Source organism: Camelus ferus, chromosome 9 (genome assembly GCF_009834535.1).
Source record: "Camelus ferus isolate YT-003-E chromosome 9, BCGSAC_Cfer_1.0, whole genome shotgun sequence".
Taxonomy (NCBI): domain Eukaryota; kingdom Metazoa; phylum Chordata; class Mammalia; order Artiodactyla; family Camelidae; genus Camelus; species Camelus ferus.
Window position 1 is genome coordinate 7176388 of NC_045704.1, and position 23279 is coordinate 7199666.

At 42.0% G+C, this 23279-nt stretch overlaps 1 protein-coding gene across 1 annotated transcript; it reads right to left on the reverse strand.

Moving 5' to 3' along the window:
• Positions 1 to 8295: 8295 nt before the first annotated feature.
• Positions 8296 to 22800, reverse strand: LOC116665962 (zinc finger protein 256-like). Its single transcript, XM_032487442.1, has 3 exons — positions 21928 to 22800; positions 20063 to 20189; positions 8296 to 12109 (listed from the first exon to the last, which is right to left on the reverse strand). The coding sequence occupies exons 1-3, from the start codon at positions 22150 to 22152 to the stop codon at positions 10290 to 10292; spliced, it is 2172 nt and encodes a 723-aa protein (XP_032343333.1). The 5' UTR covers positions 22153 to 22800; the 3' UTR covers positions 8296 to 10289.
• Positions 22801 to 23279: the final 479 nt, after the last annotated feature.

Sequence of the window (23279 nt, forward strand, 5' to 3'; positions counted from 1 at the left end):
TTTACAAAAATTCACATGTACTCCAAGCACCATATAGCCTAAAAAATAAGATCTTTGCCCAAGTAACAAGTGTTTTAGAAACTTTGAGTTAGCTGTATCCAGATTGAGCTGGAGCCGGTAAAGACTGGTTAAGACCACTGACCCTCCATCTGGGCATGTGCAAGTGTCTGCTCAGTGACCTTTTGACATCAGAGGGCCAAAAACTCCACCCTCAGAACATGGTAAGGCTGCCATTTTCTGAACAAGTGTCCCATGAAGAAGTCTGTAGTTTACTTTCACCTGTACATAATGACAATTACTGCACCTTTTCCTTTTTTTTAATTTTTTATTGAAGTGTAGTCAATTTACAATATTTCAGGTGTACAGCTAAGTGATTCAATTATATATACATTTTTTTCAGTTTATTTTCCATTACAGCTCATTACAAGAAATTGAACTTAGTTCCCTGTGCTATACTGTAGATCCTTGTTGTTTATCTATTTGATATACAGTAGTGTGTATCTGTTACTCACAAACTCCTAATCTATTCCTCCTCCCTCTCCCCCACCCAATAACCAGTTTGTTTTCTATGTCCATGAGTCTATTTCTGGTTTCTAAATAAAATTTTGGGGATTTTTTAGATTCAACATATAAGCAACATCATATTTTTCTTTCTCTGTCTGACCTACTTCACTTAATATAATCTCTAGGTCAATCCATGTTGCTGCAAATGCCATTATTTCATTCTTTTTATGGCTAATACTCCAACACACACACACACACACACACACACATACACACACACACACACACACACACACACCCCCCTTCTTGATCCAGTCATCTGTTGATGGACAGTTAGGTTGTTTCCATGTCTCAGCTATTGTAAACTGTAAAAAAGGTGCTGCACCTTTTTCTTATCTTCAGTGACAGCCCCCTCCCAACCCCAGTTTATCCCATAAATATCCCTAGCCCCTCGCCTTTGGGGAGGTGCCTTGTGAATAAACATTCTCTGTTGCAGACCTCAGGGTCTCAGCCTTTGGCTTGCTGTGCAACAGGCAAAGGAAACTGGTTTGACAAAGGTATGGAGTAGGCGACTCAAACAAGAGAAAGTTATTTTCTCAGTTCCGAATGCTCAGGTCTAAGAGGAAGGTGTCAACAGGTTTAGTTTCTCCTGTGGCTTCTGGATTTGGCTCTTGGGTAGCCAACTTCTTCCTGTGTCCTCACATGGCCTTTTCTCCCTGTAGGCATACTCCTGGTGTCTATCCCTCTTCTTATAAGTGATGACATACAATTTATATTTTAAGGCAGGACGAGAAAATTTAAACATAAAATTTTCTGTTTTGGCCCCTCCTTCCCTCCCTAGTGTGCATGGTGCATCTGCATCACACATTAGCCAGACATCCTCAAAGATAGAAATGCTTTCTTGACTGCAAAGATCAATTTTTTCCTTTTGATGCTAGCAATGTTAACTTCTTAAAATATTAGTGTTCCTTCCTAGCTTTGTTGGGGGTCATGGTGACTTGCTGCTCACTTTGGACATGCTTACTTGGTCTGTGTAACTTTGATGAACTTTATGTAAAATGTCAATGTCATTTTGACTTACGATCTTTTGTCTCATAAATGTATATGACTGTGCCTTCAACTTCTAACAGGCAGAACAGATCTCAGAGCTTCTGAGTCTCTCTTCTGGATTATAATCCTCAATTTGGCTCAAATAAAATTCCCTTCTTTCTTCTTGATTGTTAATTTTTGTCGACGTAGGGAAACCTTTATGGAGTATGGGCACACAGTTAACTTTAATCACCTCTGTAAATGCCCTGTCTCCAAATACAGTCACATTGTAGGTTAGGGCTTCAACATACGACAAGTATTATGTTAAAAATAGTGGTAACAAAAGGCAAGTGACTTACTAAAGTTAGGTAATAAAGAAGAAAAGAGCAGTCAACTTTTCAAAGTATCCTCCAGGTGCCAATGGATCACAGTAATTTCTAAAGCTGACTTTCGTAAAAGCTTAATTTCCAAAAGCTGCCCATTAAATACTGTAAATCCATCGGTTCTAAGAACAATTGCCAACAAAAAAAGCTTTAGATTAAAATAAATATCAAAATAATAAAAACAAAAATAAACACACAAAAAAGAAAAAAAAACAAAAAGGAAAAATGAAAAAAGAAAAAAACAAATCTCAAATAGTGCTAAAATTTAGAATTTAATAAAGTAAATTTTGAATTGAATGCTTAGACTTTTTATCATTTATGATACTGATTACTACCCCAATTAAGCCCCTATACACCCATCACCTCCCCTACAGAAAGTTCTGATCATTCTGATCATTGAGATTTCCTCTGATTCCTGGCAAAAGAAGCCTTCACCTACTTTCTCTGCTTCTTTCCTCAACACTCTTCTCATCACACACTATGCCAAAGCACAGTAGTCTTCCTTCAGTTCTCTAAATCCCACATGTGACTTTATACCTCAGGGTATTCCCAGGTCTTTTTCTCTCCAAGTGAAACATCTTTTTCCCCCACAATGCTTTGTAAATTCAAATAAATCTTTTAAGTGTCAGCCTAAAATTTAAGTTAAAGTGCTTTTATACCCCAAACTCCTAAATCCAGAACATTCTCTATACTATCATAAAATTCCCTGAACCTCTAGTGAACATTATAAAATTATAGAAAATTATTTTTGAATAATTATGAGTAGCTTTCATGTTTTTATACTCTAGATGCGATATGAAGCAGTTATAATCACTGTTCCTCAGTCTTTAATAAAAATATTCCAGAAGATGAATGACATGGAATGTAAGCCTACAAATACACAAAGTTGGTTAAATAAATGGTGGGATGTTCTAGAGAGAACTTACGGCCCAGGAGCTTAATTTGTCTTGTAGGCAAAGCAAAACTGAGGAGGGACCTGGGTATCACCACCAAAGGGAGGAAGGGATGAAGCCTGAAAACATGTGTGCAGAGGCGTTCACCAGACCACAGTGTGGGTTCATAACCAGGGTTATCCAAAAAGATAAAATAGAAGGGAGAAGGTAAAAGGAGACAACATATTCATCAGGATGAGAAGGCTACTTCGGTCTCATGGGGAAGTCTAGGGGAAAGGCTATTTCTGTGAACCTGCTGGATTCTCTGCTTGTGCCTGTATGGGAGAACCACGGAGCCACTGGCAGACCATGAGGCCATAACACTGAATGTCAATGAAGAACAACATGAATGCACCATGTTGTTCTGAAATAACTGAAAAAATAGTATATATGCAATTTTTTCAGTAGTTGTTTTTCCCCTTTCTTGGTCCAGTCTATTCATAGCAATGAAAGGTATTTATCAGGAGTTGCAGTACCCAGCAGAGGAAGGAGAAGAATCCAATGCATTTTGGGGATGTCAGTCTGAGCACCACCCACCTTGAAATACTAGGGCAAAGTTTAATGGCCTGGAAGCCACTTAAGAGCAGGGAGTGCTGACACAAATCCTTCAGCCCGCTCTGTGAAGATACATTTATATTCAACATCATCTAGAAAGTATTTCCTTCCAGAGCTGCCATTGTCTTTAAAAACCCTTGGTGAAGACAAGCTGTTTTATCAAATCTCTTAACAAATAATCTCCCCATCATTGTTACTCAGTCTCTTTGAATCTCTTAAAAATAACTATAAATATTGGACACCTTCAAACAATTATGCTTCACTTTTTCATCCAGAACAGTTCCTGATTCTACCATTTCTCACACCCTTTACAACTCAACTTTTTTAAAAGCTGTTTTCCTCTCTAATTCTATTATCTGAACTCTTACATAATTCTTCACTCATTCCATACGCAGTTTTAGCCTCACAAATTCAATATCACGAAAAACTCCCAAACATATTGTGAAGGAAAAGCCCAGCTGGGCTAACGAGCTAAGTCACAAATCTAAGTGTGGTAAGTGTCGGTTTACTGATCTGAGTTCTGCCGGGCTAACTTGTAAATCTGAAGTTTAGTGTCAGTTTACTGGGCTAACGAGCTAACTCGTAAATCCAAGCTCAGCAAGTGTCAGTAACGTGATCTGTTCCGAATTGATAAGCTCCAGTGTACTGATTCCTTAATTTTTGTTGTTTGAGCCTTATTGGCTAATAACCCCTACTTGTAATTAACCCTATGAAACCTCCTGTGCACGTCTTGGAGGTGCTCAGAGCTTCGGAGCGGAAGCCCCTCTGAGCCCGCCGGCGGCGTAATACATCTGAGTGCTCCCGCCCTCCGAGTGGTGCCTGTTTCTGGCTGGCCTGTCGTTTCCGTAACAGCTCAGTCCTGTGTAAAATTTTGGTTAAATTTCTCAGTAGCTCTTGACAGCATTGATAATTTTTGTGTTAAAAGTTTTTGGTTTACTTTGGGCGGGAAGAATGAGATTTCTTCCTTTCTTTTCTTTCCTGCAGGTACTGGGGATTGAACCCAGGACCTCGCGCATGCTAACCGTGCACTCTACCACTGAGCTAGGCCCTCTTCCCTTAATTTCTGTATTTCTAACTTAAATTTGCTGATTCTTCATTTTTTCCCACTTAGTAATGGAATTCCTGAGGGCTCAATCATTAGTCACCTGTCTTCACAATCTACACACATTTTATTGGTGATCTCGTCCAATGTCCTGGCATAAATTCCACGATAAACCCAAACTTCCCAAATTCCTATCTGTGAGGATTTCTAATGATACTGCCCCACTCGTTCTTTGAGCAGTGATAACTTGGGCTCATTCTGACCTCCAAAATTTAAGCCACAGAGCTGTGAGGTAGGGATTTTCCTGCCACTTCCCCTGAAACTAAGATGTGCCTAATTTACTCCCTAACTGTCCTTCCACAGAAACCACTCTGGAAAAGACAGGAGACAGGCTAGATTTTTTTCCTGAATGACTGGAGTTTTTAATGGGGGTGAGACATGTGACTACAACTGGCCCAGGATTCAAAGATATTTTGTGGTCTCCATTAATTACCCAAATTTTGTGATTCTCATTTAAATGATATGTCTGGTTATTATTTAAATTAACTTATATAATTTCTCTTTATTACAATTCCCCTATATCTTTCTATTTGCATGTATTGATTAATTTCATACACACACACACACAAACTTTTTAAACTTTGGTTTATCAGTATTTTCCTAATTGTTTCCTCAATGTGTACTATAAAACCTAAACTTCTTGTTCAGAAAATTCTGAGATTTAAGTGCATATACATAAAATAAATGTTATTTCCTCATTCTTCTATTCCACTCCCCATCCTCTGTAATACACAAGTTGTGTTATCAATTATTGTGTATCCTTCCAGAAATATTTTTTGTTAGCATAAATTCATGGTAACTAATCTGTACTTTATCAACAGTCGGGTACTCCTTAAACTCTAGCCCCAATAAATCATTTATTGTTATTTAATAATTTATTGACTATTAATGTAAAGTAAAATATTATTATAAACTTGAAGTATGTGATGCTATGATGAATCTTAATTTGAATTCTCTAGGAGCAACTAAATTTTAGGTGGTTTAAAAAATTTCTCTTAACTTAAATGGGCTAATAAATCTGTTCTGTTTTTGTTCTTTTATATAACCATTAACAGACACCTTACGAAAGAACATATACAAACAGAAAACAGCATATGCAGAGATGCTCAGTATCATTTGTTATCAGGGATTTTTTTAATTAAAACAATGAGATATCACTACACACCTGTTAGAAATGGCCAAAATTCAGAATACTGTCAGCACCAAATGCTGGTGAGAATATGGAGCAACAGAAACTCTCATTCATTGCTGGTGGGAATGTAAAATTGTACGGCCACTTTGGAAGAGTTTGGCAGCTTCCTATAAAACTCATCACGCTCGTCATGTAATCTAGCACAGAGCTCCATGGTATTTACCCAAAGCAGTTAAAGACATGTCTGCACAAAAACCTTCAGATGGATGTTTATGGCACCTTTATGTTTATGGCAGCTCTAACCCTGTGCTCAGTTTCCTGTGCTTAGTCCTGCTGGTTCTGCATCTTTTGTAAAAGAATGTTGCCTAGAGCCTGAAATATACAGGAGAGCCCATTATCAAGGCTCTGACCTTTAAGGATATAACACTTTTCCATTCATATAGATAAAAAGTTGCAGAACAGAGAATAACATTTGTCTTATTTACAGGAACATCATGGACACTACCTGGACACTGCAAGAACAAAGGATTCTGACACCAAGATGTTTGCAACAACCAACCACATTCCTCCCCTTTTTAGTATAAAAGAAGCCTGAATTCTGACTTGGGGAAGATGGTTCTCCAGGACATTAGTCTGCCATCTTCTCAGTCTGATGGCTTTCCAAATAAAGTCTTAATGCCTTGCCCCAACAATTCGTCTCCCAATTTATTGGCCTGTAGTGTGGAGAGCAGAACGTGTTTGGACTCCGTCACAACCCCAGGTTTCCAGACCCCTCTAGCCTCAATGTGACCTCCAAGCCTTTGCATCTACAGGGCCCTCCTCCACCTGTAACCCTCTCTCTCTTTCTCACACACGCACACCATTATACTGTCAGAAACAGGACCCCACCAGCAGCCGCCTCCCTGGCCTGGACCCCGGGGCCCGGGCCGCAGGCACGCAAGCAGGCGCCTCGCACTCGGGGCTCTAGTGTCCGGTGGGAGAGGGCGGTGCAGGCCCGGAGGACGTGCGTTCACCTGAGGCAGGTCCCTCAGCGCAGCCACTGCCACTGGAGTCTGTGTACACACACACACACACACACACACACACACACACACACACCCATAAGCATAAGCATAAGCATATATAGTGGAATATATTACTGATATTATTTGGAACAAATTTTCTCTGTGAGATCAAGCAGTGACTCAGAAGGTCCTTCCTGAATCTCCACAGGGTGCAGACACATGGTAGATGTCCCCTGCAGTCCCTGTACTCTGCCAGCGAGCATTGCGGGTCTGACATCCCCTACTGTGGTCCTCCACCATCCCCACACCTGTACTCCACCTGGTTCAGCCCCTTCCTCTGTGTCCCTTTTCAGATGCAACCTTTGATCCCAGGTGTCCCCACTGACTTGACACGTGCATCTGGGAGGAAAGATGTAATCAGGTTCCCTCTTTAGGTGTGGAGCTGAGAAAGAATTACCCAGAACTCTGCCCTGCACACTCCCTAGCCCCAGTTCTTCTAAGACCCTGCCCCAACCGGGAAGGCAGGCAATGGCCCCACATCCAGCATGTGGTCCTAGAGTCCAGCTGTCTGATAAAGCAGCCTAAATTGGTGGCAAAATCTATAGAAGGTAAATACAATTGCAAACAGTCAACACTTACAGAAAGGGAGATGAAAAGAACTTGGAGAGTTCAGAGGGTGAGACTCCCTTGCAAGGTAACACGTGGAATCAGAGGAGGCAGCTCAGAATAGTGTGACTGCTCTGATACCTTCTCACTAACAAGGCCAACTAGGGTCTCCACTAACCACTTCCAGGGTCTTCAGGGACTTGCGTTCTCTCTGGCCAATCAGAATTACAACTCTCACCTGTGAGGCTTCTGCACCTCCACCTGGCTCACAGCCCTGCAGCTACTGTCTGCCTGGCCTGGGAAAGTCTCCTCCTGTTCACACCAAGCAGAGTTTCCTACCTGAGGGACCTCGAGTAGATTTTTTCAGCTCCTCTGAGTGCTTTCCAAATTAGTGGTGGGAGAATTTACACTTCAGAAATTGGCAAACACTACAAAGCAGGGCTACATTTACTGTATTACTGAATGCCTGGACTTAAGTGACAAAAATTATGTTAACAATGCAGACTTAACGTAAACGTACATGGGGTCTATGGTCATGACATTGTGGATGACACAAAAAATTTAAGGAAAAATAATGAGGAAATATCCTACCTGTATTAAAAACAATTATTCCATACAGCAAATGTTATTCACTCCATTTAAGAATGAGTAAAATCCCACATATGTCTTTGTTTCAGTCTTATTTGTAAATGAAAAAGAAAACAGCCATAATGCACATTTAAAAAATAAGCAAATAACAAAAATCGAAATAGCACAAGAAAATGATATACAGGTATCAAATAAAGACATGAAAAATGCTCAAGATCATGAATCATTAGAAAAATGAAAGTAAAACACACTGAGATAGCACTATACACTTAAGAAAAGCTGATATAAAAGACTGACCACATCAAGCACAGGCAGGGATGTGGAATAAATGGAGCTTAACACTGCTGGTTAATATGCAAAAGAGTACAATCATTTCAGATCTACCCTGTGACTCAGACATTCCACTCTAAGTTATGGACAAAAGATAAAACAAACATATATCCATATAAACTGACACAAATGTTTGTAACAGGTTTATTTCCAGTAGTCACAACCTAGAAATAACCTCAAGACCCATAAAGAGATGGATAATTAAAACAACAGCAGCATATCCAAAGATAAGAATATTACTCGGGGGGAAAAAAAAGGTGAGTTACCCAAATAACACCTCAAAATCACAAAATACAAAGGAAATCAGAAAGAAAACAATAAACCGTTTATGATTCAAACTGTATGAATAAAAGAAAATGCAAAGGTTATCTCTTGTAAGGGAAAGTGAATCAGTGGTTATCTGGTGAGGTGGGAAAGGCAAGGAGAGATTCTAAAAGGACATGACATACATCCACTGTGACAGGGATGGTCATTATCAGGATGAGGATAATGTTTTCACAGGTTCATATACCTACATCAGAACTTCTCAAATGGTGTAATTTCAATATAAGCTGTTGAGTACATGTAAACCATACTTCAATAAAGCTTTAAAAACTGGCTCAAGATTTAAAAAAACTTCTGTGTCCCACTCTTTATGGAAAATAGGTTTGGCAGCCCTGTTCTGACTCCACCCTCTCTCTCCTTGTGCCCTCTGGGGGTTGGTCTTGGCTCAGTGGCAACAGATATGGGGAAAATGAAAATCTCCATGCAAGTCAGGAGGAAGGCTGCGTGGACCCAGAGGGTCACCTCCTCAGAATATAAGTTCCCTTTTCTCTTTTCTTTCCTGCCTGGGCAGTAAGGGCCGTGAGGCTACAGCAATCCACAAAACTTCCTGGGTAACCTCTCTGACCGTGTCTTCAGCTACACAAGACAAACATGCCTACAGGCCCTAAGACTTGTGCACACACTCATCTTGCACAGTCATCGTCAAACAGACATTTGTGGATGAACTTTAAGAAGAGGCACATTCCATCTAGCTGGCTGCAGTCTCCTCCACTACCTACTAAAGCAGAGGTTCTGTAGCAATTACAGCTTCCTCTGGAACCAGTGAAACTACCCAATGAACCGTGGATGCCAGGGAGCACAGCTGTCGACCTCTAGAAGACATCCCCTCAACAGTGCTGGAACACTCTGTGATCTCTACTCTGGAAAAAGGAATTCATGCTGCTCTCAGAAGCACTATTTTAAGATTCTAACACCTGCCCCTCCACAGAGTCACCCGAGTTTCCTTAAAAACCTCAAAGGAGGAACAGAAAGCCCTGCAGTTTCTCCTAAGAGGCTCTGGGCAGCAATACAAATTTGGTCAAAAGTGTCAAGTTATTTTCTGCAATCATACTGTCCCTCCTCAGGCACAGAGTGTGAGACCCGTAAAACAGAGCACAAATCTGTTTAGAAACTACCCTACACAGGAACAGAGCTCCCAAGATGAATAAGGACTTAGAAGAATAAGGCCATTGTTATCGTTCAAGCCAAAGGAACGTGTGGCAGAGAGTTCTGGAGTTCAGGACTTGCAAGACAGAAAAACTCATCGCAAGTATCACATGACCCAACATGTCCCTGAAAATTGTTTTCCTTGTTGGAAAGCTGCCAGCAAAGTCATATGATGTTCTACGGACCAACACTGGGTCAGGTCCCTGCTCGAGGTATTCAAAAGCGAAGGGAAGGATCTGCTAGGGCTCAAGTGACTCCTAATTTGGCCAATACATGGGAGAAGAGGAATCAGCTTCCTTGAGTGCACTGGGAAGTGACTGATGCACACGGTGTGGGCTTGCCAGGTGGTACAGGTGAAATGGCCTTGACTACAGAGATGTCAGTGACATAAATCTTCGAAGCGCCATGGGCATGTTCCAAAGTGTAACACAGCCATACACACTTCCCACATAACTGAAACTCACAGGGAACCTCCCCACTCTGCATGCTCACATGTATGAGATTCAATTCAGACAGATGGCTCCTCCTCAGGTTTCCTCCAGGACCCTTACACTGTACAAGGAAACTGCACATCTATGCCTTTGAGTAGTGGGAACTCTCTGATGTTGAAAGAGGTTAGACTTCCTTGTAAAATTTCCCTCATTCAGTGCACTCTTAAGGCCTTTCTCCAGCGTGGCTTCTCTGATGACAACGCAGTTTGGAGGTGGTAATAAAAGATTTCCCACATTCACTGCACACATAAGGCCTTTCTCCAGTGTGAACTCTCTGATGATAATGGAGGGTAGAACCACAGGTAAAAGATTTCCCACATTCGGTGCACTCATACGGTCTTTCTCCTGTGTGAATTCTCTGGTGTATTATGAGGTTATTTCTTTGGATAAAGGATTTCCCACAGTCATTACATTCATAGGGCCTTTCTCCAGAATGAACTCTCTGATGATAATGGAGGTCAGACCTTGAGATAAAAGACTTCCCACATTCACTGCACTCATAGGGCCTTTCTCCAGTGTGAGATCTCTGGTGATAACGGAGGCTGGAACTAAAGGTAAAAGATTTCCCACATTCACTGCACTCATAAGGCCGTTCTCCTGTGTGAATTCTCTGGTGTAAAACGAGGTTATTTCTTCGATTAAAGGATTTTCCACATTCACTGCACTCAAAAGGCCTTTCTCCTGTGTGAACTCTCCAGTGCTGGATGAGTGTCCACCTATTGTTAAAACATTTCCCACATTCAGTGCACTTAAATGGCTTCTCTCCAGTGTGAGCTTTCTGGTGTTGATTCAACTGGGATCCGTATTTAAACAATTTCCCACACTCAGTACACTCATAAGGCCTTTCTCCTGTGTGAACTCTCTGGTGTTGAATGAGAACCCACCTATTGTTAAAAGATTTCCCACATTCACTGCATTTATAAGGCCTTTCTCCCGTGTGAACTCTTTGATGATAATGGAGGTTAGAGCTAGTGGTAAAGGATTTCCCACAGTCACTGCACTCATAAGGCCTTTCTCCCGTGTGAGATCTCTGATGATATCTGAGGGCAGGCCTAGAGATAAAAGATTTCCCACAGTCACTGCACTCATAAGGCCTTTCTCCTGTGTGAGATCTTTGATGATAACTGAGGGCTGAGCCAGAGGAAAAAGATTTCGAACATTCACTACACACGTAACTGTTTTCTCCACTGCACCATGTGTGGGGATGAATGAACACAGATTTGTGATTTAAGGACTTCCCACAATTGCTGCACTTGTACTGCCTTGCCCCAGGATGAATGCTTTGATGTTGACTGAGGGTTGAGCTTTGCTTAAAGGATTTTCCACATTCACCACACACATGAAGGCTTTTTGCAGGGTGGACTCTCTGGTGCACAACAAACGAGGATTTGTACCTGAATGCTTTCCCACATTCACTGCACACAAAACACCGTCTTCCAGTGTGGACACCCTGGTCCTGAACAAGTGTGTCTTTGGGGCTGAGGGTTTTCTTGCACTCTCCCCAGGCATGATGACTTATCTGGCTTTTTAAAGTTGACCCACACTGGGAGATTGGGTTTGGCTTCTCCACACTTTGAGGGGTCTGTTGCTGTAGATGTCCCACGATGGCAGGGAAGTCCTTTTCAAACGTCCCCCAAGTAAATGGCTTCTGCGACACATGGAATCTGCAGCTCTTCACAAACAATGCCTTGTCTATGCTGCTTCTGAAGGTCTTCTCTCCCATGTGTTGCTCCTGGTGCTGCTGAAAGTCTGCACTAAAATCAAAGTGTTTCGCACACACCCCACACCTCAATAGTTTCTGGCTGTGTCGTGTTTCCTGGTGCTCAGCCAAGTGGAAAATGTCTCTCAAGACTGGACCACACATCTCGCAGGGATGGGTCTTCTGGGAAGACAAAGCTGCCTTGGGAGTCCTGGCCTGTGACCCTCCCAGAGGAACTGTCCATTCAAAAGGTGCCTCTGCATCCCCTGCTCCACAGCAGCAACCTGAACAGAAAGAGACGCTGGTCAAGTACCTGTTGATACACGGACGGGCCAACTCACCACAAATGTGCATCTGTCTCATCTAGGTCTGAGTCTAGGGGATGCTTTTCAAGACAAGACGGTTGGAATTCAGTTGAGGGAACAGCTGATTGTTGTGCATTACTGGGTCTCAAGGTCACAGCATAGTGGAGACCTCACCAGGGGAAGGACACAGAGGGTATGATACAAGGAAGAGAGGCAGAGTCTACAACTCACTTCTTTCTCTCCCAACGGCTTCCTGCAGGACCTTTTCTGCTGTTTACTTGGGGCTGTACAGAAGTCTACATCCATGCCCATAAAAACCCAACTGCAATCGATCTGTCTTCAAGGTCATTTTAAGGATATGTGAACATCTCATGGCACAAGTGAAGGCCAGTGCTGAAAAGTATTACAGAAAGAGCAGTGAGAGAAACAGGTGAGATGTGGAGTCCACAGGGGTGGAGAGCTTCCCTGGGATGAGAGTCACAGTAAACAGCAGAAATGATAAGTCAGCAGAGTGTGAACAATGGAGAAGGAAAGATAGAAATGGTATGTGGTCACTGGTTACGGCACCAAAACTCTGGTTAAACAGGTTCCTGGTATGCTCTAAATATAGCTGATGTCACACTTCCACAGCTACCATGCATCAGGGCTAGGCTCCTCTGAGTCTACCCGGCTACGGCTGGCGTCACATCCATTCTGTGATATACGAAGGACTCATCCCCATAAACCCTAGTTCAGCAGCTAAATGGGACAACAGGATGCAAGTACTGAATGAAAAATAGGACAAGTGAATGCTAGCACTGTTCCAAAGCAACTGCACACAGAGGACCAAGAAACGAGCAAAAGGCAAGCGATGTCCACAAGAGAGCAGAACAGGAGACACCACCATTAACACCCAACACAATCGGCTCAAATTCCGTGAGTGAAATTAGCCTTGGAGGGCTCAATTAAGAACCGAATCCAACTCGGTGGAGCGTAAGAGAATAAGCACACAGACAGGATTGCTGGAGACTGTTTTGGCAAAGACACTTGGAGGGGGCTGGGAAACAGGGGCTGGGCTATCTCTCTCTGCCACAGGGCGGGTACCGCTGCAGTCCCCGGTTGCCTGCTTCCAGAGGACACTGGAGCTTTTGCTACTGCGCTAACTAAAAGCCATCACTATGGCTCATGCCCTGGTGAATACGAGGTTACTGCGCCCGACCCCTAGAAGGAGCTGCTGTTGTGCCGATCCAGGATGAGGGCCGCCACATCCCCCAAACCTGTGCATATCCTCACCCCCAGAGCTGTGCCTGCTCCATGTGTGCCTGCATCCCAGACCCTGACTCCACTGCTGCATTGTGCACACAGTGGTCACAGACACCAGACACCCTCACTGTAGGCCAGCCAAATCCCAAAAACTAGTGTCTCGACACAAGCACCCTGACACAGATGTCATGGTCACTGGACGTGCAGCCACATCTCACAAACCAAAGCCGAGAGCACTGGGAGCCATCGAGCCATCCAATGTCCCAGAACCAGAACCGCTGTCAGACTACAAGGATCCTCACACAACACCCCACTACTCCACAGGTGCCCGCGCGTCAGACGCCAGCGCCACCATAACCAACAGGGAGCCCAAGAGCCACTGGGCAACAAGAGGAATCCCTTTGGCCACAAGGTCCTCCTTCCATGGGAGGAAAGAGATCAGGAGTTCCCCTTCAGCCTTCTCCACCGTTGCAGACACCCTCAGCCTCATGTATTGAAGACCCCCACTACCTTCACCGAGGCTGACATCAGGTGCAGAAGCGGTACGGATTCCACACGGTTGGCCTCCACTGGAGCCAGTTTGGCCACAGCCCACCAAGCTGCTGCATAAACCACAGGTGGAGGTCTTTTCCCACCAAAACTGTACCATGAAATTTGGAAGAAATGACTACACCATCAAATCAGCAGACATCAATGCAAGGCTACAGGAAACACAAGAAAATTAAGGAAGATAAAACCATCAAAGAACTACAATAATTTATCAGAAACAAATTCCAAAGCAATAGAAATCAGTGAAGAGCTAGACAAAGAAATCAATTGTTTTAACAGAGTTCACTGAGCTGCAAGGAAACACAGTCAGGCAATTAAATAGACTAACAAGTTATTCAACAAAGAGATAGAAATCATAAAGAACAACAAAACAGGCTGGCTGAGGGCATGTATGCAATACCGAAAACCACAGAACTCCTAGAAAAAAAAATGGGCAGTACATTCTTTGATGTTGGTCTTAGCAATACCTTTCTAGATATGTCTATTCAGGCAAAGGAAACAAAAGAAAAAAATAAACAAATGGGATTACATCAAACCAAAAAGCTGCGTGGCAAAGGAAACCATTAACAAAATGAAAAGACATCCTACTGAATGGAAGAAGGTATCTGTAAATGATATCTCTAACAATGGGTTAATATCCAAAATATATAAAGAACTCATGGGCAGGGGGGAGTATAGTTCAGTGGTACATGCATGCTTAGCATGCACCAGGTCCTGGGTTCAATCAGTACTTCCATTAAAATAATAAAGACATAAACAAGTAAATAAACATAATTACCCCCCCAAATTGATACAATTCAACAACAACAACAAAAAACAATCCAATTAAAAAATGGGCAGAGGAGTTGAACAGAAATCTTTCAAAAGACATACAGATGGCCAAAATGCACACTAGTGATGTTCAACATCACTACTTATTAGGAAAATGCAAATCAAAACCACAATGATCAAAACTCATCTGTGTTATAATTGCTATTATCAAAAGGCAAGAAATAATAAATGTTGATGAGAATGTGGAGAAAAAGGAACTCTCATACACTGTTTGTTTTAGTACTTCCTATGCCTTTTAAAAATATTTTTATTTATTAACTATTGTATTATTGAATTATTTTATTTTGTTGGGGGGGTGTGATTAGGTTTATTTATTTTTAGAGGAAGTACTGGGGATTCAACCTGGACCTCATGCATGTTAAGCATGTGCTCTAGCACTTGAGCTATACCCTTCCCCATCTCATACACTGTTGGTGGCAATGAAAATTGGTGCAGTCAATACAGAAAAAGGAATAAAGATTCTTCAAAAAATTTAAGAATAGAACTACTATATGAACTAGCTATTCCACTAGTTGGTATATATTCCAAGAATACAAAAACAGTAATTTGAAAAAAAAATGCACCCTTATGTTCACTGCAGCATTATTTACATTAGCCAAGATATGGAAACAAGAGTGCCACCAACGGATGAATGGATAAAGATGTGTCAATCACATGCGCACATGCACGCACACAGACACAATAAACACAATGGAGTACCACTCGGTCATTAAAAAAAAAGAAATTTTACCATTTGTGACAACATGGATGGACCCTGAGGGTGGTATGCTAAGTGAAATAAATCAGATGTAGAAAGACAAATACTGTATGATGCACTCATATAGGGAATATAAAAACAAACAAACCAAACTAAATACAGGGATACAGAGAACAGAGTAGTGATCACCACAAGGTTAAATGAATCAACCATACGGTAAGAATGAATGAAAAATAAATTTTCTGTAAGGTATACAGAAGGAGAAATATAATGTACATATAAAACTTATATAATGTTATAAACCAATGGTAGCTTAATAAAAAAATAAATCTAAACAAATAAAATGATAAATCAACAAGCAAAACAATTCAAAAACTCAAAAAAACTAATTAAATTTATACCTTAAGGAACTAGAAAAAGAACAAATTTAATAGAAGAAAGGAAATAAAAAAAGATCAATGAAGAAATAAATGAAATAGTGGGGAGGGTATAGGTAAAGTGGTAGAGTGCATGCTTAGCAAGCAAGGGGTCCAGGGTTCAATCCCAAGTATTTCCTCTAAAAGTAAATAAATAAATAAACCTAATTAACCTCCCTGCCGAAAAAAACCTAATAAATAAACAAATGAAATAGATCTAGAAAAATAGAAAAGATAAAGGACATAAAAAGCATATTTTTTGAAAAGATAAACTATTGACAAACCTTAAGAAACACTAAGAAAAAAAGAGAAGACTAAAATAAAATCAGAAATGAAAAAGAGATATTACAACTGATACCACAGAAACAAAAAAGACCATGAGACTACTATGAACATTTAAATGTCAACAAATTTCGATAACCTAGAAGAAATGGATACATTTCTACAAAGACGCAAGTTCTCAAGACTGATAGAACACCGAAAATATGAATAAACATAAAACTAGTAAGGAGATGCAATCAGTAACCAAAAATCTGCCAACAGTGAAAAGTCTGGGACCAGATACATTCACCAGTGAATTCTATCAAACATTTCAGGAAGAATTAACACTAATCATCCACAAACTCCCAAAATTAAAGAGGACGAGCCACTTCCAAACTCATTTTATGAGGCCAGCATTAACCTGCTGCCTCACACTACAAAGACTACGAGGACACTACAAGAAAAAAAATTGCAGCCCAACATCCATGATGAACACATAAACAGAAATCCTCAAGACAATATTGTGCTTCAAAGCACAATAAAAAAATAATATACCTTAATCAAGTCAGATTTATCCCGGAGATGCAAGAATGCCTCAACATACACAATTCAACGTGATATACTGCCTTAACAGATGGAATATAAAAACCGTATGATTATCACAATAGATATGGAAAAAGCATTTTAAAAAGTTCAGCATACTTTCATGATAAAAACTCTCAACAAATTAGCTACAGAAGGAATGCATTTTACCATAATATGCACCGTATATGACAAGTCACAGCCTACAAAGTTTGCAATGGTGAAAGCTAAAAGCTTATCCTCTAAGATCAGGAACAAGGCCACTTCTTTATCACTTCTATTCAGCATTGCTGAATAGAAAACAGAAAGAAAGTAAGAAGATATCCAAATCTGAAATGAATAAGTAAAGTTATCTATACCAATGATATGGTCATATGTATAGAAGACCCTGAAGACTCCTCCACCAAACTAGAATACAAATTCAAAAAGTTGCAGGATACAAATCAACAGAAAAATCACCTGTGGAACACAGTATGGAGATTCCTCAAAACACTAAAAATACTTACCATATGATTCAGCAATCCCACCCTGGGCATATATCCAGAGGGAACCTTAATTCAAAAAGATACATGCACCTCAATGTTCAAAGCAGCACTATTTACAGTAGCCAAGACACGGGAACAACCTAAATGTCCCATCAGTAGAGGACTGGATAAAGAAGAAGTGGTATATTTATACAGTGGAATACTACTCAGCCATAAAAAGAACAAAACAATGCCACTTGCAGCAACATGGATGAACCTAGAGATCATCATTCTAAGTGAAGTAAGCCAGAAAGAGAAAGAAAAATACCATATGATGTTACTCATATGTAGAATTAAAAAAAAAAAAAAAGACAAATGAACTTCTTTATAAAACAGAAATAGACTCACAGGCATAGAAAACAAACCTATGGTTAAGAGGTGGTGGGGGGAGAGGGTGGTAAGGGATAAATTAGGAGTTTGAGATTTGCAGATACTAATATATATAAAATACAGAAACAACAAATTCATACTGAATAGCACAGGGAACTATATTCAATACCTTGTAGTAACTTATGGTGAAAAAGAATATGAAAACAAATGTATGTATGTTCATGTATGACTGAAGCTCTACACCAGAAATTGACACAACACTGTAAACTGACTATACGTCAATAAAAATATATAAAGAAAAACATCATGCGTTTCAGCACAGTAACAATGAACTATTTGAGAAGAAAATAATCCCAGTTATAACAGCATCAAGACTGATAAAATACTTAGGAATAAAACCAAGGAGCAGAAAGATGTGTACAGTGAAAACTATGAAACACTGATGAAGGGAAATGGAGAAGATGGAAATATGTGGCAAGATATCTGTATACATGATTGGAAAATTAATATTGTTAAAATGATATAATACCCAAAGTAATCTACAGTTTGTATGCAATTCCTATTAAAATTCCAATGGTATTTTTCACAGAAATAGAAAAAACATACCTAAAATCTGCATAGAAGCACAAAAGAGCCTGAATAGCCAAAGCAATCTTGAGAGAGAAGATCAAAATGAAAAACACTGCTATCCTAATTTCAAATTATATTACAAAGCTATAGTATTCAAAACAGTATAGTACTGGTATAAAAATGGACAGAACTATGGAACAGAAGAGACAGCCCAGAAGCAAACCCACGCATAGACAGTCAACTAATCTTTCACAAGTGCACAGAGAACACACAATAGAGAAAAGAGAGTGTCCTCAATAGATAGTGTTGGGAAAGCTGGATATCCACATGCAAAAAAAAGGAACTGGATCCCCATCTTACAGAACTTGACATGAATTAAAGACAAATAGAAGACCTGAAACCTTAAACTCCTAGAATAAAACATAGGGAAAAGTCTTCATGACTTTATTCCTGACAGTAATTTTTTTTCAATATGACATGAAAAGCCAAAATAAACAACTGGAACTCAACAAATTAAAAAATTAGTAAACAGCAAAAGAAACACTTACTGGAGTGAAAGGAGCTACAAATGGTCAACAGGTGCTCACAATCACTAACCATCAAAGGGAATGCAAATCAAAACCACAAGATGTCACGTCACACCTGTTAGAATGGCTATTATCAAAACGAGGTAACATGTTGGCAAGGATATGGAGAAAAGGGAACCCTTGAACACCATTGCTGGGAACATAAATTAGTGCAGTCATGGAAAATATCATGGATATTCCTCAAAAAATTGGGAAAAAAAACTACCATATGATCCACCATACGCACTTATGGGTATATATGCCAAGGAACTAAATCAGTATCTCCATAAAATATGTGCATGTACATAGTCACTGCAGCATTATTCAGAATAGCCAAGATATGGAAACTTTCTAAGGCGTTCACCAGTGATGAATTGATAAAGAAAATACAGCATACACACACACACGCATGCACACACACACGTAACTCCCCCATGCACATGCATGCAGGAACATTCAGCCATGAAAAAAGAAAAACTGCCACTTGCAACAACAAGGATGGAACTAAAGGACATTATGCTAAATTAAATAAGTCACAGAGAGAAAAACAAATACTGTATAATATTACTTATATATAGAATCTACAAAAAAAGACAAACTTAGAGAACCATAAAGTAGAATGCCAGATACTGAGGGCTGGAGAAATGGGGAGATGTTGGCCAAAACACTTTCAGTTATAATGCAAGTAAGTTCTGAGGATCTAATGTGCACCACAGTGACTATAGATATTAATACTGTATTGTAAACTTGAAATTTGCTAAAGGAATAGATCCTAAGTGTCCTCACTGAAAAAAAAAGAAAGAAAAGAAAAAAAGTAACTATGTCAGGTAAGAGGTGTGTTAATTAACTCTATGGTGGTAATTATTTCATTAAGTATATGTATATCAAATCATAACATTATATATATTAAATACATATAATCGTGTTAGTTGTATCTCAATAAAGTTGGGTCAAGATGAAACAGGGAGAGAAGTCCAAACACCACAAAAAGAACTATACAGGATAGAGCTGAACAGTAACCCACAGCCCATGAAAGTAGCCCTCATGACAATGGCTGCAATTCCACACACAGGCAAGCACAAGGAATTGTCAGTTAAAGGAGGGGCCACAGAAATTACATGGATCTGGACACACTGCCCCATCCAGGGAAGGGGCAAGCAAGGTGCATCCATCAGCCTTACTGCACGACTGCTGACCTTGAATCCTTCTAATCCAGCCTTCTACGTGCCACAACAACTTCCCAGAAAGCTGGGGAAGCAAGCAGTGCCTACACACGTGATTAGGATGGAGCACCTCCCTCGGAAAGGAGGGTGAGGCAGGATACAGAGCCTAGACCAGGGCACTGGGGAGAAGAAAGGTCTTACCCAGTGAGGATACAAGTGCATAGTTCTCCAGCATCACATCAAGGTACAGGTGTCTCTGAGCCTCATCAAGGAGCCTCCATTCTTCCCAGGAGAAGCGCACAGCAACATCCAGAAAGGTCACACCACCCTGTCATGAAGGAGACAGACGAAATCTTGAACGTTCTCCCTCTGACAACCCACAATCCAACTCCCCACACATCTATGCCATTCCCACCCTCCACCAGACCTCCCACCTGACAGAGGATGCCAGGCCCTGGTGCCACTGATGCCCGCAGTCTGCTCACTGCCCGTTAATCACTGTGTTCAGTCTTCAGCAACAACAGACAGGGGCACACAGATGCCATCTCAGCTCTGGGCCTGGCCTGCAATGTCTTGTCCCTCCAGCCAAGCAATTCCCCTGGGATCTCCCCAACTGTGGGAATCCAGACACAGCCCAGTGTAAATATAGACTCATGCTTCATCTGTAAATCTTCAATACCTTGGCCCTGGGGCCATCAGCTCACATTTCCTCTTGATGTGCACATCCTCTGTAGACCGAATCTCTCAGAATTTCATAGCCTTCCACCTCCTTGCACCATACTATAGGACTCTCCCTGAACATACCCTCACATTTGGCACTCCGCATCCAGAGAATGCTTGAGAAATTCAAGTAAGATTTGGTACAACCCCAGCTCTCTGATGGATCCAATGCCAGAGAAAGCCACAAATGCTGCTTAGATCTCCCCACCTACCTCTAATCCTTGCTTCAATATTATCCACCCAGAACCACAGGTGAATTTACTGCCAGTTTTGTCCTTTCAGTAGCCACAACACTCCTCTCTTCACTCAACCTTCGTTTAAAAGAAAAACAAACAAACAAATAAAAAAACAGCCCTAAAGATCTCCCTGCCAAACAAATTCTGGAGAAGACATTCAGTGCTAAATAAGCAGCACTCCCAGCCTCCCTGCCATCTTGTCTCAGTTCCCGCTACGTCTCCCCAGCCATCTCTCGTCCACTCATCTCATGGAAGCCTTGGCCACCTGCCCGATCAACTCCTCTCCCACACCGTTCCCACTGCCACTTCTCCACCTCGCTTGCGTTTGCACTGCCCAGCAAACCCAACCAGGCACTCAGCGAGAGAGCCACTACATAGCACACACCCATCTTTTCCACCTACTAATAGCATTGCCACAGTAACCTGCGTTCCCCTCCTAAATGTGATCCACAGCTTCACCCTGGTGCACATAACGGCCATCATTTTTGAAAGTCTCCATCCTCAACGACTTCCCCAGCTGTCCAGACCTGCCTGTCCAGCTGCCCGCTTGTTGCCTACACTCACTCTTCTCTGAAACATCTCAGACTCTTAAGAGCGGAAATAAACTTACAGAATCGCCAAGGAAAATTAACCTACTACTAACGTCCCCATCCAGAGGGACGTCCCCATCCGTCGCCTACTAGGACCCAGAACCCTGGGGTCATCCCTCACTACTTCCCTTCTCTCACCAAGAGCAACACCCCCAATTCCGAGAGGCCCTTCTCCAAAAATGGATCCAGAATTCAACCACTTCTCACACATCCAGGGCGGTCACTCTGGTCCATCAACATTCACTACGACTCTTGCAATTAATCCTCCTGTGCTGCCTGCTTCCTCCCTTATCCCAGTAGTTTGTTCCCTTCTTTGCAAGCCAGAGGGATATTATGCCTGGTTAAGACTACCTCCCAACTGGGATTCAAACCTCATATTACCTGTATAATAGTTGGCCAACTTTTCATGCAACAACACTGCACGCCTGACTCTCACCCTGCTGCATCTTGCTCCTAGCATTAAGAATGGAGAATTGCTACACCCCAGATCTGGCTCAGCCCGCCCTCCACGCCTCCGCACCTGCGGGTCCCCCGCCTGGGGGCCTCTCCCCGCGCCGTCACGCCGTCTGTCAGAAACACGGCCCCACCCGCGGCCGCCTCCCAGGCCTGGACCCCGGCGCCCGGGCCGCAGGCACGCGAGCAGGCGCCCCGCACTCAGGGCTCTCGTGTCCGGCGGGAGAGGGCGGTGCGGGCCCGGAGGACGCGCGTTCACCTGCGGCGGGTCCCTCAGCGCGGCCGCCGCCATCGGGGTCTGAGGGCGCAGCGAGGTGGGCAGCAGCGGGAGAAGAGAGGAGACCGCGAGCGGCGGTCCGTATTCCAGGCCTGGGGCGGGGTCCCTGGGCGGCGTCGCGGAGCTTCGAACCCGCCTCGGTGCAGCGGTGACAGCGCCTCCTCTCGGACCTCCTCAGTCCTGTCACCTCTTCCCGGTATCTGAAGCTTTTGAATTGAGAAAACGCCCCACAGCACGTTCAAAATGACGCCCACTACGTGGAGGCCGGAAGTCCCGCCCCAACGCTATTACCTCACACGGAGGCGCGTCTTCTCTTGACTGAATTGGCTGATCGTCGCAGCCACCCATTGCACAGCCTTCTGGGTAATGTATTTCCCACAGAGCCACAGGCATAGGTCCCAGATGTTCCGCGTCTGACGTCCAGGAGAAAGCCACACCGTGAAGGTTGCTGGGAAACATCAACACTAAGGCCACAGACTGAGGATGGGCGTTTCTTCTTAAAGAGGGTGCACTCACAGATGTTTGAGGTGTATTATTTGTAACTGATTACCCAAGGGTTTGAAGATGTGAATTTCAGACTCTGTGAAGCTCAGTGTGTCCCAGAGCCTGAAAGTACCTTTCGAGATGCTCTCAAATCCACCAATCCAAAGGTACCTACTACATAACTCTTAACCTAAAAAAAAAAAAAAAAAAAACACTAAAGGTACCTACCACTGCAGAGTCATTTAGACACACAATGGGGACACTGGAAACTGAAGCTTTATAAACAGTTCTGTACTGTCAGCCTGCGTATGCTTGGTCAACACAGAACAAATACCCAAGATAGTGTTGTGATAAGGAAGATAGAAGGATGCTGGCCACCTTAAAGGAGTACAAAGATGGGTCTCTGACAGTGGTCTTCACGGAGAACATCTCCTGTCTGTATAGTTAAATATACTGTCCAATTTTGAGCAACACTTTTAACTATTTAATATATCTTACTTCATATCCTGACATATGTTTAATTCCTATCTGAATCTGAATCAATCTCAAAAAGAGAACAGCAGAACAAATGCCATTTTGGCATGGGAATGACTGCAGTGTTTTGCAATATTCCATTATTATTTATCATTTCATGGTTGGTCTTGATTCATCTACCCCCC